Below are 16,304 nucleotides of genomic sequence, written 5' to 3'. Positions count from 1 at the left end.
GCAGCAATGCAGAATACCACCAACTATAGAGGACAAGAAATCCGTGATCCAAGCCGGTCACAATCAGGCAGCGGCGGCCTCTAAACAGGCATATTAGATGGCTGCATGCCATAGGTTCACCACCACTGGTCTATAATGCTGTAAATGGAGAGGTTCTTTCTTCAGCTCCATCTTATGGCCGATTTTGATATGGCAGGTAAGCCTATAATTTTTGCCTGTTGAAGGCAGAACACTTTTTTAATTTCCATTCATCGCAAGGAAACACAATTAATGAATGCTGGTCAAGGTAACTGAGGGTACACGTTTACTGAGTGCCACTTAAGAACTTGTTTCTATATGAGGCAAAGGGAAGGGAAAGTTATATAGGGGAATATTAATATTTATAAGGCAAAATTGTAAAAAATACATTTTGTCTTTTTTAATCAAAATGCATCTAATGAAAAGAATGTTTTTTTTTTATTTTTGCCTTCCTGTTCCTGCAACCCTCCACCCGAGTTCCTTCTTTCTTGTCTTGGTGTCATAGGGGTGTCACTGGGACAAAAGGGGTATATTTTCTGAATGAAGTGACAGATGGAAGTAAAAATTTACCGAAGGCTCTAACCTTTCTATTTTATCCAAAACTAAAGAAAACGTTTTGGCTGGAGTTGGTCTTCAATAAATGCTACTACATTGTTGGTGATCTTTTCTTTCTTCTGTCTTTTTGTATGAGAGAGATCTAAAACAGGAAAGGAAATCTCAATAGTTTCTTTCACAGCAGGTCCTGTAATATGTAAGAGGTTTGCCTGTGCTAAAGTGCTTCTATAGTTTCTTTCCTCTGCAACTATTCGTGAGCTTGCATGTGTTCCTATTACTACATTTCAAGACTTCTAGCTGATCTGTGAAGAGCTTTTTATAGACCGGAATGCAATGCAGGAAATAATGGTGCCACCTGTGGGGCTAGGGGTATGTGGATCACAAGACTTTATATAAACGGTATATCTATTTTCTTAACCATTGCTCTCTCTGAATTTTAACACCTGAATACACAGTTGCAGTTTAACTACCTTGCAGATATATTTTTTGCTTTTAATAATTCCTTTTCATATTTTTTATTTTACAGATGCCTGAGACCCAAAGCCCCCTTGCTAGTATCAGTACCAACATCACTGGTGAAGATGTGGACACGCAAAATCCTTACATCACGCAATGGAGCATTGCTCTTCTAACTATCATCCTATGTCTTGCCACATTTGGAAACGCTCTGGTTCTATTTACCCTCCTTAGGCGGCGGAAGCACAATGCCCTCATGCACACATTTATGATCCATCTTTGCCTGGCAGACTTGGTGGTGGCTTTCTTCCAAGTTTTACCGCAGCTTATCTGGGACATCATTGACCGATTTCCAGGTCCAGATTTTCTTTGCCGCTCAGTAAGATATCTTCAGGTTGTTGGGATGTTCATATCTTCTTACATGATTGTTGCCATGACTTTTGACAGGCATCAAGCCATTTGTCGGCCTATGATGACATTTAAAAAGGGTTCAGCTCGGTGGAATATCCCTGTCTGCTTGGCATGGGTGGCGTCCGCAGTTCTTAGCCTTCCACAGATTTTTATTTTCTCCAGAACAGAAGTTCACCCAGGAGTCTATGATTGCTGGGCAAATTTTGTGCAGCCATGGGGTCTTAAAGCATATGTGACATGGATAACTTTGGCTGTCCTTATCCTGCCAGCTTTGTTTATCACAACATGCCAAGTCCTGATTTTTAGAGAGATTCACTACAGTCTGCACTTGGGGACAGAGCGTTCACCGGGGTCAAGACGGAAAGGAAAACTGGTTAGTGGGACGAATGGCTTACCATCAATTTCAGATTCTGGCGTGACAAAGGCCATGTCCAAGACTGTGCGAATGACTTTGGCCATTGTTCTCATATATGTGATATGCTGGGCTCCATTCTTTATTGCTCAGCTGTGGAACGTATGGAATGAAGGTGCCAATGGTAAGTTATTGCTTTATCTTAACTTATTCTTACTGTAGATACAACGTAATTAGAGAACCTATTTATATATTATATATTAACAGTTCAGTTGCACTTGTATGTGCCACCGCCCGCTACACTCTATGACCAGCTTTAGCCTGAATGCAAATAAATATATATATATAATATATACACAGTATATATTATGTAAATGGGTACGCCGTATAAGTCCAGTAGACAAGATGTAAAAAAAACAAAAAACAGAGTATTGCAGTATGCAATGATACCTTTCTTATTGGACTAACATCATATTCAATAGACAAGCTTTTGAGAGTTAACCGCTCTTCTTCAGCCTCTTCTTGCTTCAGCCCTGAAGAAGAGATGTTAACTCTCGAAAGCTTGTCTTTTGAATATTATGTTAGTCCAATAAGAAAGGTATAATTGCACACTGCAATAGGTTATTGTTTATTTTGACATCCTATATAAAATTTAATAGGGATGTCCCAATATACTTGCCGATACCAATTACCGATATTAGACTTTTTGTAAAACAACACAGACTGATGACAGGCTGAACACATGTCCCCACAGCAGAACACATGTCCCCACAGCAGAACACATGTCCCTACAGCAGAACACATGTCCCCACAGCAGAACACATGTCCCCACAGCAGAACACATGTCCCCACAGCAGAACACATGTCCTCACAGCAGAACACATGTCCTCACAGCAGAACACATGTCCTCACAGCAGAACACATGTCCCCAATGCCAAACACATGTCACCACAGCAGAACACATGTCCCCAAAGCATAACGCATGTCCCCCACAGCAGAACTCATGTTCCCACAGCAGAATACATGTCGACAAAGCCAAACACAAGTCCCCAAAACAGAACACATGTCCCTAAGCCAGAATAGTATTCTGTTTTGGGGACATGTATTTTGAGAATACATGTCCCTAAAGCAGAACACATATCCCCAAAGCAGAACACATATCCCCAAAGCGGAACACATGTCCCTAAGGCAGAATAGTATTCTGCTTTGGAGACATGAATTCTGAGAATACATGTCCCCAAAGCAGAACACATATCCCCAGAGCAGAACACATATCCCCAAAGCGGAACACATGTCCCTAAGGCAGAATAGTATTCTGCTTTGGAGACATGAATTCTGAGAATACATGTCCCCAAACCAGGATACATGTCCCCAAAGCAGAACACATGTCTTTAAGGCAGAATAGTATTCTGCTTTAGGGACATATATTCTGCTACGGGGACATGTATTACATGTCCCCAAAGCAGAATTCCTCTCACCAGGCTGCGTGTCGATCTCACCCGGGCAACATATTAACATCTGCAGTGGCTCTGCGGCCACTCCACCTCACCAGTGATGCTGTAACTCTGCCTCCTCCACGTTCGGTCCAGCGATGCTGGGACCCGGCCTCCTCTACATCCGGACCGGCGCTGCTGGGCCCCACCCTCCTCCCCTGTCAGAAGGCAGTGGGAATGCCCCACTTCTAGCCCTGGTGCGGCCACTCCGGCTGCACCGCCGATACTTCCACCCCTGGGGCTGTCCATGGCTGTGCCTGCGCCGGGAAGGAGGAGATAAAGAACCGGACAGGCACTGCCATGGACAGCTATCTGCAGGTTCCCAGCAAGCTTCTGCTGTTTAAAAATTTAAAGGGCCGTTTCAGCCTTAAGAATCGGGGCAAGTACTCGTGAAAATGCCTGGTATTGGGACATCCCTAATATATGTATATTTACTCTTTGTATAAAAATTATATAAATTAACATGCTGATTTTCAGCTGTAGCATGCTTCAGGGATCATTTGATCCAGCTGTAGATCCTGCCTTATCAATCTGTAACCAGATCATGTGATCACCGCCATTAATAAATATACCTGGGTTCAGTTCAGGTTTTTCAAACCCATTGTGAAGTCCAAAAATTGTGAACTTAAAACCAAACCCCATTAAGGGGGGCAGATCTTGGAAATTAATTCTGGCCATTTTCAAGACCAATAAGCAAGGGATTGTCAAAAAAGGATCATGGGGAGCTGGACAGTGAGATGAGGGACATATACCAATGAAAAAAAAGTTTTAATAAACACAGTATAACTGGGTTAGGGTCCACCTTTCAAGCCGACTTCAAGGGTCACATGGATGAAACACCAATCCTTTGAATTACATGCGTGGGAGATGCCTTAAAGCTGTACATGGTGTTATGGAAGTATGATGCTCACAGACACTGCATTTGCATTTTTTTTTACTGTTACATTATTGCCTGGGTTAAAAGATATGTGCATTTTAAAACAAAGTGCATGGGGCAAGTGGTGTATTTTGGTTTTGTGCTGCCCTAGGCAAGAATAAACTCTGGCACCCCCCAATCTAAATTAGCTCTGGTTCAGGAGGTAGGCAGATGATATGGCCAGTAAATAGAGAAGTGATCAGTCCAGCTGGCAGGCAGAAGACATAGTCAGTGAAGCAGGTAGAAGTCGGTCCAGGTAGCAGTCAGAAGACAAGATCAATAACAGACAGAGTTGGCTTTGAGCAGCAGGCAGATGAGTTTACAGGTACAGGCAGCTAGTGACGCATGTGAGGAAACCTATTACAGGCCCTGGGTCCTAGCCTTGGCACCAACCAAATGCAGGCTCAATGGGTGGTGAGAAGGGAGGAGTACGCTGCCTGGAAACAGGATGTCATGAGTCTGGGCCACGGCCACATTGCAACAGAATGCTGAGTGGCACAGCCTCTAGAGTTAGCAGTGGTGAGCCAGGAAGCGGGGTGCAACAGAGGAGTTCCGGAAAGAGATCCAGGCAAGGTAAGTCTTTACAAGGACATTTCAAAGGAGTTGCAAGTCTCACTCAAGAAACCCAATGAGAGAAAACATGAAATGATATTTAGCACATACAAAAAAGTTGTCAGTCAGTTGTTGTGGACAGATATTAGTCCTTAAAAAGGATTTTTGGGTGCACTGATCTGTGTACACAGACAGGACATATAAGAAAATGTACCCCAGCATTGCAATTCAGAGAACTCAAGCATCATCGTTAATGTAAAAATTAGGGATGTAGTCGTACTCGCCCAAATGCTTCGATGTCTAGCCCGATACCTGAGCTTCCGGTATCAGGAAGCCGTATAGCGAGTCATTACACGCTACCCACCTTCCTGATTTGCTGGGAAGCCGGCTCCATGCTATGAGGGATCATGGAGCAGGCTTCCTGGCCAATCAGGAAGCCGGGCAGAGTGTAATGACTCACCGCCTAGCTTCCTGATTGGTCGGAAAGCTGGCCAATCAGGAAGCCGGAGGGCGACTCACTACCTGCCCCCTGGCTTTCTGATTGACCAGAAAGCTGGCTTTATTCTCACCTGGTGACGAGGGAGCATGGAGCCGGCCTGCCGGCCAGTCAAGAAGCCGGGATTGTGTAATGACTCATTGCCCAGCTTCTTGATTGGCCAGCTTCTCGACCAATCAGGAAGCCGGACAAAGAGTCATTACATGGCGCCCGGCTCCCTGATTGGATAGAAAGCCGGCTCCACGCTTCCTTGTCACCTTGTGATGAGGTAGCATGGAGACGGCTTCCCTGCTAATTGGGATGCCAGGTGGCGAGTCTTTACACGCCGCCTGGCTTCCTTAATGGGACTTCCGGTATCGATATTCAGTATCATGTGATCATGTGATTTAACAAGATAAGCAGCGCTAGGAGTTCAATTAGCTGTATATCACACAGGTGGCAGTGATTTAAACCAAAATAGTGTTTACTTAACACATTACTTATATTAAATACTGCAAAGTCAATCCGATGAATTTTTTGTTTATCGTGTCAACACATCAAATGAATAAATATTGTGATGTAAAATGCAAGCTGCTGTATTAAAGACCGCTAGGTCTGAGGATGTTTAAACCAAACAGCGCTAGTAGGTGAATCAAAAAAACATATAATCGTGTTTGTGAACTACAAATCATAAGAAAACCACATAAATGCAAGTGCCGTTAGTCAATAAAAAGCACGGCACTGTAATGGTTAATAAACATGTGTACGATTAGGAGGTGATTTTTAACCAGGTGCTTCTAGGTGTCTCAGTGTATAAAAATAAAGTGGATCAGTCTATACACATTAAAAAAGTCCCCACTTCTTTATACCTTCATGTGCATTAATACCATTAAGTGACAAATCATATGCGTGAAAAAATTCAGGTGGGTAAGCAAAAATACAAACGAAAATAATTGTGAATGACAATTAATTGTGCTGACAAAAAATGTATATAAACAAATAAAGTCTCTGTAGTATACAGCTCTGCTTCAAAGCCAAATAGCAGAGCCTTCCAATGTTCGGTAGAGTAGTGCTTTCCTGGGGTTTGTATTAAGATCAATACATCCCCCTAATAGAGTGCGTACTCACCCCAAACTTTCGGCTGTAACAGACAGCCCCAAACGCTTTGTCTGATGGGACACCGTTACTGCGGCGTCTTTCGTATCTCGTTCTTTACCATCAGTTCTCAGTGTAAAGTATGTTTCGTCACCACCGACGTCCTCAGGGGAATTGTAGGTTTTTCAATTGATAGGGTGTGTACTCACCCCAAACGTTCGGCTGTAACAGACAGCCCCAAACGCTTTGTCTGATGGGTATATAAACCGGAAGCATGGCAGGGGTATGTCCTTGGCTAAATACATTATGTTGGAAGGTCCCTCTTTCTCATCTAAAAAAGTTGGGAGATATGCACAAACTACCTGTTGCTTCTTGCTAAAAATGTAGTGTCCTTGTCACTTCCAGTGAGCTGCACTGAAGACAAGCAAGCATTATCTTTTTAGGTAAACTTACTACTCCTATTAGCCCCAATGTAATGGAGATGAATAAAGGCAAACATTTTAGTAGTCCAGCCTGTGTGACAACCATGGCTCCCTACATATATTCAGTGGAGAAATTAGCACATCTTCCCCAGGACTGAAAGTGTGTTATTTGTATGTTATTTTGTTATTTGAAAGTATTAAAAGAGCATGGGAAATGAAAAATAATGCAGCCACCACATCTAGGAACTGGTAAGCTGCAATATATTACATTTTAGCGTTTGGGTTTTGATTGCTTTTACTATCCAGTGTATCCTTACTCTGGGTGTGGTTGGCTGCTGACCATGTGCTGCTGGCATGAACAGGAAATCATTGCTCAAAAAGTTGGATTGAGTATCTGTCATCTCATGCCTATAGTCAGTTAAAATCAGTTGTAATACCCTGTATCTCATGTGTGAAATGCTAGATTGGTGTTAGGATTGGAGTTTTTATGACCACGTATAGCTTTGTATCGATCAGTCAATATTACAACCTGGTGGAATATTTTCTCAGAACAATGAGAAAACTAAGGATAAAATTAGTAATAGAAATGGACGCACAAAAGGACAGTCACATAGTGGGATGGAAACATTGGAAGCATGCTATAACTTTTGAGATAACCTTTTGTCGCTCTTAATATTTCACTTCCTAAAGCTCTCTGTCCTTCGCTGTCCTCTGGGAACCTCTAATAGCAGTTGTGACAGGAATAAAGCGCAGAAAAAAGAAACTTTACAAAAGACATACATTTAATTTTTTATTAGAGTTAAAAGAAGAGAACTATGGGGTAACATTTTTATCCCATAGTTCTCTTTAGGGTCATGGGAGGATATATACTAACATCCACCCGTGACCCAAAGCTCAGTATATAGCGAGCTATATAGTGAGAGCGCCGCAGCCGGGACGGATCCTGACAATACTGTTGGGATCCACCTAGCTGGCTGATTGACAGCGGGCTCTGCCTATCTAGAGACAGAGCCAGCTGTGCCCGTCCCCTTCCTCCATCCGTTCCCCCAGTCAGCACTGGAGGATCGGAGAGGGGAGGGGGGGAATCCCTGCGGGGAGTGGTGACTGATAGTCACCACTCGCTGCAGGGAGATGATCGCCAAGTGAGCGTGTTGTGTAGCGGGATCCACCTATTGATTCCTGCGGTGGTCGCGTGCTGGTCTGCGTGCATTTCACGTGTTTCAGCTGTGCGGCATGCGGCATCTATCAACTCTTTGTTGCCTTGACTACTTTGTAGTGGCTCAGATCACCTGGAATAATTTGAACACAGGGCTCTCAAGGTACTCAAGGCCTCGGGCAAAATCTCAGCACATCGCCCCTTCATGGCGGAGCCCACCTCTGAGAGCAACCTGTGCCTGGCCTGACCAGTATTGCCGTGATCTCTCCCGACATTCCTTTACATCATTACAGCAGCAGTGCAGCCCACCACAAGTTTGCTTAGTAGAGAAAACCCCCATCTTAGAGGTTAGCGCACATACATGAAGACATGCGTTTTGATTGGCAGCTCATAAACCATTGTGGGCAATGGAAGAGCGCGTATAAACGCTCAAGAAAATGTGCAAAATGCTTCTGTTGCGTGTTTTGGGGATTTCCAATGAAGTCTATGGGGAGGAAAAGCGCTTTTAATTGCTGTATCTTTTTAGGCGTCTGGCGTTTTCCTGCTAGGTGTTTTTCTGCTCAGGTGTGAACCAGGGCCATTGAAAATCATGGGATTTCTTGTGTTGGGCAGTTAAAAGTGCTTTTTGAACTGCTCAAACACCCAGGTGTTAACCAGGGCAAAAGGCAGGTGAATTGTGCATCCACTTGTGTGGTGAAAAAGTTCAACAAGTGTATCCATCCCTGAAAAGCATCCAGAGTAGCCTCTCACCTTCTAAAAAGGTCATGCACACTTTACCCTGTTTGTGTCCAGGAGGGGTTAACTTGCCGTTAAGGATCCACACACTCAATCTCCAGCAATGAACCAACTGCTATTTCTGTTCACATGAGAGACTCCGCTCATCAAATCCAAGATGAAAGCAGAAAATAATTAATTGTGCAGACCATATCTACATTACAACGCTTTATTTATAAAAAAAATACTCACAATGGCAAAACACAGAATGTAAGTTACGGCTCCCACACTTCCAGGCACGTCCACAGTATTTTAAACTCCACCCCGCAACAGCAAACCCCACCCGACGTACGTTTTGTCTCTGACGACTTTGTCTAGGGCACGGGGAAGCTGCCGTAGGGCTGCATGATAAACCCCATAGATTACCTTGGAACCGAGGATGCTTTTATAATTTAAAGGGACCAGCAGTCAAAATCCCAACGACTAGTGATCTGTATGGAGCCCCACAAATAAATACTGATCTGGTGCCTGGGTGTGTGATGTAATCACATAAATAGTAAAATCAGCACCTATAACGAAATTCTATAAGTGCACAATATAGTAAAACAGACTCACACTGTATATAAGATGTACATATACTGTATACGCATTTTAGAATTGCAGGTATTATTGAACTTATACACAGATCCAGACACATAAATATTAGTAGTATACAATGAGACAATCTGATGAAACCAATATCTATGGCAATAAACATATAAACACAGATAATATAAATAGTATAAAGTAGTATAAGCTCATCACGCCATCTAATCCATATATAATTAGGCAGCGGTGCCCATAAGGTCAATCGCAATCTACTTGTCGATCGGTTTTAGAGGCTGCAGAAAAAGAGATTGAGGACTTTGTGTCCTCAATTTCTTTTTCTATTTCAAAAGGAAAATAACAGGAGGCTGTTTAGACCCCTAATATTTCCCCGAAGCCCACCAGGTGCTGGCTACGGCTATGCTCCCGCGGTGCTTGTGCGGCTGCCGGCTGAATGTGTCAGACGCTGCAGGTGGAAAGGGGCGGGACAACTCTCCCCATGTGCAAGAAAAAAAATGTGCACCACGGGAGGACAGGACGCCGGGGGCCTCTAGGACACACTGGAACGCAAGCCGGGCGACTGCCTGTGTTCAGGGGCGGGAGGGGGTGTGGGGTTGTATTGAAGTCAATGGCACCACAGCCATGCCCCCTGCCCACAGTGAAATCGCCCGAACCCGGAACGCAGGCACATTAGTGCCTGCATTCTTTTCCAGTGCGATCTGCAAAAATAGTGCTCGCAGCATTTTTGCGGATCGCACTGGACTGGAACGCAGGCGCTAATGTGCCTTGGTTCCGCGTGCAGGCGATCGCACTGTGGGCGAGGGGCCTGCCTGCGATGCCTGGCTTCGGTGCCATCGACTTCAATGCACTGCCATGCCCCCTCCCGCCCCTGAATGCAGGTGTTTTTTCGTTGGTAGATCTCAATGAGCTCGTCATTTGAAAAGTAGATCTCCAGATGAGAAATTGTGGGCGCCCCTTTAATAAGGCATAAAAGGCATATATGCTGGAAGATATGCCATAAAATCACTAAAATAATGGTCTCAATAATCTTCATAATTACAAATCGCTAATATAGCAATTTAAATCAAAATCTGCATTGAAACCACCCGGAATTAAAGTGCCCATCCTATGAATCCATTTTGTTTCCTTTTGTTACCAATTCCCTTCTCAGATTCCCTCCTCGCCAATGGTTTTTAACATGTTCAACTCCCCAGAATCTCAACCCCTTTGGGTCCCTGTTATGAAAACCTCTGAAATGTTTGGATACTGAATGATCTTTGAATCCTCTTTTTATGTTGTACACATGCTCTTTAATCCTAATGCCAAGTTTTCGCATTGTGTGTCCCACATATTGCAGTCCACACGGACATTGTGGTACATAGATAAGGGCTGCAGCCAACGATTATTTTCATAATCGATTAGTTAGCCGATTATTAACTTTGATTAATCGATTAATTGGATAAAATTTAAATAATGTAATTTATTTAAAATAAAATACACAAATACAGTGTTAGACATAAAGTTTACTTCAGAATAACGGAATGCACATTTTTTTAAATCGTACTGCAGTGGAATGCAGGGCATTACAGTACCACACGTTCCAGTGTGGTCGGGCGATCACACTGTGAACGGGAGGTGCATTGGGGATCCATTGAAATTAATGGCACCGCAACGCACCTCCTGGAACAAAATTTGTCAGGCCGAAACTAAAAATGACTTGTTCCCACTATATATATATTTTTTTTTCTTTTTTTTTAAATAAAATTGTATGTATTATATTAGACATTTTAATTAGTTTCATGGATTAAAAATAATATGAATTGTAAAACTCTAAGCCGATATAATAAAATAACCAAACTTTTATTTAAAATAACATACAACAATAATATTTAACCACTTGCTGACCGGGATGTTTATACCCTTTTCCTGTCCAGGCCATTTTTCAGTATTCAGCGCTGCGGTACTTTGACTGACATTTATTCCGTCATGCAACGCTGTACTGAAATTAATTTTATACCATTTTTTGGGGACAGACAGAGCTTTCTTTTGGTGGTATTTATTCACCACTGGGGTTTTTATTTTTTACTATATAAGAAAAAAGCTTCATCAGCTTCTCTGGGGGTCCCTAGAGGACCTGTTAAAGAGGACATGTTATGTGAATTGGCTATCACAGGGTTTCTTAGCCCCTTATGTGATAGCAATAAAGTTAAGTGTAAAAAACAAAAAAGTTTAAAAAGATGAAAGCATAAAAAAAATAAAGAAGCTTAAAAAAAAAAAAGAGACAAATAAAAATGTTTTTTAAATAACAATTTTTTTTTTTTTTAAAGTCCCCTGCCCCCACATATACACGCAAACATTCGTCGGGTGCGCCTATGTGCGAAAACGATGATTGCGCCCATTATGCCACACATATTACATATCGCCGCGAACGTCGGAGTGAGAGCAATAATTCTTGGGCCATTAATTACTGATAACACTAAACTGATGAGTGGTAAAAGCGTTTAAAGTGTCGCCTATAGCCAATTTTGGGAGTGGTCTTTTTCTGCGGTTTCGATGGTGCGTACAATTTTTACGGCTTGACATGTTTGGTGTTTATTTACCTGACATGACCCCGTATTTTATATTCTACCAAAAAATTGGGGTGATAATGTTTGATAACATTTCATAAGGAAACCGTTTTTGTTTTCAAAATTTAGGGTACTTTTTTTGTTGTATAGTAAAAAACAAAGTGATTAAATACCACCAAAAGAAATCTCTATCTGTCCCCAAAAAATGGTATAAAATTTGTTTCAGTACAGCGTTGCATGACTAAATAAATGTCAGTCAAAGTACCGCAGCGCTGAATACTGAAAAATGGCCTGGATGGGAAGGGGGTTTAACACCCTGGTCTTCAAGTGGTTAAGGTACTTAAATACATTTTTTATATTTAATTCCTGAGTTTGTCACTTTAATCTCTGTACTATACTGTTCAGAGTATATGCTCATGGGGCCTGTTAAGAGCTCAAGACGGACATTGTCAGGTTTTTTTTCTCATCTTCCAGTCGATTCATTACCATCATGGTTCTTTGGTGCAAACAAAGCTCTAGGTTTTATGTACACATATCCAAATGGTGTCTCGTAAATCTTTCCAGTCCAAAGATGCCAAGCTTTGTATCCTCTATTTTTCCTTATGGGAAAACCAGGAGAGTTAAAGACTAGTCTTGGTTTTGAACACTTTAAACAGATGAATCAGGATCCAGATCTTTCATATGGAATCTCTGTATTCAATCACTTAAGCAATCAACCGGCTATAGGATGTTGTACCTGACAGATGTGTATTCACGTTCCTGTGCACCTATACTTCCTCAAATGTTTTGCTTACCATTCTGAAGTTCCACTTTCAGTTTGTTTATCTGCCCTTTGGCCTCGTCACAGTCCTAGGTTTTCTTCCGAAGTAAACTTTATGTTTGTAACACCGCATTAGTGTATTTTATTTTAAATTAAGGATGGTATTTATTTAATCTTTTTATCTGATTAAACAAAAAAATGTGCCCAACAAATTAATTATGAAAATAATCATTAGTTGCAGCCCTAAATTAAAGCCCTACTTGTTACAGAAAAAATCATCTAAATGGTGTCTCGTAATCTTTCTAGTCCACAGATGCCAAGCTTTTTATCCTCCTATTTTTCCTTATGGGAAAACCATATGGAGCTGGGGTCTGTATTAAGGGCCCATTCACACCACATCCAGATCATCTCCAGACCAGATCAGATTGTTTCTGGACCCATAATGTGTTTCTGGACCCAAAACGCATCCTAATGTATCCCTATGCTCTTTCTGGCCTCTGTTCACACCAGCGCAGTCCATGGCAGACCAGACCAGACCAGAAAAATACTGCACGTCTCATTTTGCCTGGTCCTAAATGCACTGGAACTGCGGGCAGGTTCACACCATTTTCTGGACCAGATCGAGTCTGGAAAATGGTGCGAACCTGCCCTAAAACCTACATAGTCCCTGTGCTTAGGATAAATAAAAGAAAATCATTTAGTGAAAATAATTGAAATAGCATTAATTAAACAATTAAAATATTACAATTACACCATAAACAAACTGACATTTTCACACTTATTGTAAAAACTATTCTCAAACACCAAATTAAGGTCCTATATGTGCTAAAATGAAGGATTGCATGAAGGTCACATCAGATTAAAATACTCACCTACAACGGGGTTTTAGCCACCACCACTCCTCATCATCCGTCAATGTGGCTCTTTTCATTTATCTGTGCTGAAAAGGTCAGTTTCATAAAGAGGTTGTATACAGCAATGCCATAGCAGAACACACACCTGTGGGAATAAAAGCCCAGTAAACATGCATGTCCTTTGCCAAACATTTAGCATGTGTTCCACTTGGATTGGGCTTCAGATGCAATCTAACACTAGCCCACAATTACAGCTCCCTCAAAATATTCATTATGTTCTGTTACTATAAAGCTCACCAGCTCAGTCAATGATGTTACACTGAGTCTAATACAATAATCAGCCCAGTAGTTATTCTTCTAAATAGTCAGTTTGTAAATTTCCAAAGGGTTATTGCAGGATTCCTGGTCATGGTCCAGAACAGATTATAAGGATGTTTGTAAAGGGACTGATAATATCCCATGTAGTGTGGGATTGTGAGAAGATGGTCGTTGCCAGGGCATTTCCAGAGGACAATGTCAAATTTATGAGATGTCACAGAGAAAAAACAGCATGAGTGATAAGATTTTTTTGAACTGGGCAGAACTCCAACAGAAATTCTCTTTGAGAAGAATATTTGGTGTTCACTAATAAACTACTAATGAGCTTAAATGTATATGTAAAAGCCTGTGCGTGGTCATATGTCTCATAAAATGAAAGCATTAACATTTGGTGCTCATACATTCTTAGTTATGTCTTCATTTTATAATCGTTATATTCCATAAAGCCTCACAGGAACCAGCAAACTCTGATGCTCCAATGTCTTTCTCTACTTAGCAAGAGAAAAATTAGATGTACTTTAGGGTGCTTCCCGATGTGAGACAAACAGGAAAATATTGGGTATGCAGGATACTTATGATGTTCACACATAGTCCTGTTTTTGTTCTACACCAACAAATCCTATGGGCTTCTTTACAACATTAGAAAACCTAATCAAAGTCCCTTCATTTTGGTCAGTACTAAGTTTAGCCATCTCCCACTATATACAGGGCTCAATAGCCAGGAGAATGTCCCAAGACTCCCTATACCTCTCAGGCAGCTTGTTCCAAATCGCTATTGCTTGCTTCAGCAGAACACTTACTCTGGACTTCTTAGAACCACCTACAAACACCTCTTAAATGACCCTTACAATTCTCAGAGCCTGAACAAAGGGCATATTGGTTGAAATCTGTTATATAATGCTACATTGGTGCCAACCTAGTTTTATTTAGAAATTGCTATTGCTGATATGCTGTCAGACAAAGGAGAACACAGAATTGCTTTATCTTTTGCCTCTGTACTAGCTTGCTGCTGGGTGCACTCCTTTTCATGGGATTTAGCTAGTCATGTACATTACAGTGAGCGCAGGGAAGGCTGCACAGTGGTAGAAGAGTGCAAATACCCCCTGATCCACTTTTGTTTTGACAGGTTAGCTGTATAAATACTGTTACATATTCCTCAATTACTGTGGTGTGTTTGAAACAGCAGCCAACGATCAAAGGCTGATGGCGAGAAACAGCATTAGAAATGCTGAGAGTACTGAATCTTCAAAGTGGGAACCCTAACAAAGCTGATAGCATGTGTCGAACTGAGGACGGCCTTTAAACATCTTGTCAATATATTCTTTTTTTTTAATTTATTTACAAATAAAATGCACTGGTAATGTTTTCTCTACTATTCAAATGAGATTAAAGTGTATATAAAGCCAAAACCCTTTTTAGTAAGAGATTGAGTGGAGAATGGTAAAAACCCTTCTCATTTTTTTTTTGTCAGGACTTCCTGTCTTGGAGACCCATCAGGAAGGGAAAGGAAACAGATGTCCCCATTTGAAGATTTTGTCCTCATTTGCTTTTCAAATGACAGTGGTCAGTAAAGCAAATAGGTAGGAGAGGACCGAGACAACAATATAGGCTGGATGGTGGTTCTAACTCTTATCCACTCTATCCAACAAATTGCTCTAGATATAATCTATAAAAGCATCTACATCTCTTCAATGCATTGTGGAACTTGGTAAATGAAAAATAATGATAACCATGAGCAATAACATAATAATACAGTATAATAATCCATTCTATTTTTTTTTACAGTTTCTCTCAGAATTTTGATGATCTTAGCTAGCCTGAACAGTTGCACCAACCCATGGATCTACACCATCTTCAGCAGCAGTGTATCCAAAGATATCCAAGCCATCCTGTGCCGTTGCTGTAAAAAAAGACCACGCAAAAACTCTCTGCCTGAAGACTCTTGTTTTACTGGTTCCACCTCATTACCCAAGGAGTCCCTGTAGTGAGCGCAAAGTGGAAGATATACAAGGAGATGGAGGCACCACAGTGCCTCTAGTCAGAGGTCCCATGGAAAAAAAAGACAGGCAGAAGATTTATGGCAATAATTGAGGAACAAAAAGGTGGAAAACTCAGATCTGCTTGCCAGTGATTTGACCATGTCACTTAAATATCTAAGATACAGTAAATTAGGAATAAGCCACTATGTGTATAAGAACAAGCTTCTTTTTTTTCAGATTCTTCGATCAAACTGCACCTTATGAAGTCAAGAAAAAAGACAATGATGCATTTGTTGTGAAATGCTGTAGGCACCTATAAGGGTGCTTCCTAAGGATGTATACTTGTTGCCAACAACACTTGTCTCATATAGGACATCAATGGACCTATTTCAAATTATAAAGCAACAGTTATTTTGAAGAAGAGCTTGTTGGACGCTAATCATCATTTTTAGAGTTGAAGGGCACAGCAAATCACCTAAATGACATCTGAAGAATGTTATTACTCTATTTTCCAAGACCAGAATTAAAATCTTCACCCATTTTCTATTTTCATGAACTATGCGTTCCTAAGTCCTGTCTTCAGGAGATGAGTTAAAAAGGCTCATTGAACGGTCTACTACCTGTTG

General features: G+C 41.4%; 1 protein-coding gene across 2 annotated transcripts; it reads left to right on the top strand.

Annotated features, from left to right (window-relative positions):
- The first annotated feature begins 1,099 nt into the window (after positions 1 to 1,099).
- On the top strand, positions 1,100 to 16,213 carry AVPR2 (arginine vasopressin receptor 2). 2 transcript variants are annotated; one of them, XM_018553310.1, is made up of 3 exons: positions 1,100 to 1,976; positions 9,225 to 9,233; positions 15,485 to 16,213. In XM_018553310.1, the coding sequence occupies exons 1-3, from the start codon at positions 1,100 to 1,102 to the stop codon at positions 15,682 to 15,684; spliced, it is 1,086 nt and encodes a 361-aa protein (XP_018408812.1). In that variant the 3' UTR covers positions 15,685 to 16,213. The 2 variants fall into 2 exon arrangements, with proteins under 2 accessions (XP_018408812.1, XP_018408813.1); XM_018553311.1 differs by lacking the exon at positions 9,225 to 9,233 and having other exon boundaries at positions 1,207 to 1,976.
- The last annotated feature ends 91 nt before the right edge of the window (positions 16,214 to 16,304 follow it).

This window comes from Nanorana parkeri, unplaced genomic scaffold, assembly GCF_000935625.1.
Source record: "Nanorana parkeri isolate BGI_ZX_2015 unplaced genomic scaffold, ASM93562v1 scaffold116, whole genome shotgun sequence".
Lineage (NCBI taxonomy): Eukaryota > Metazoa > Chordata > Amphibia > Anura > Dicroglossidae > Nanorana > Nanorana parkeri.
The sequence above is the reverse complement of the archived record's forward strand: the minus strand, read 5'-3'. Positions and strand labels throughout refer to the sequence as shown.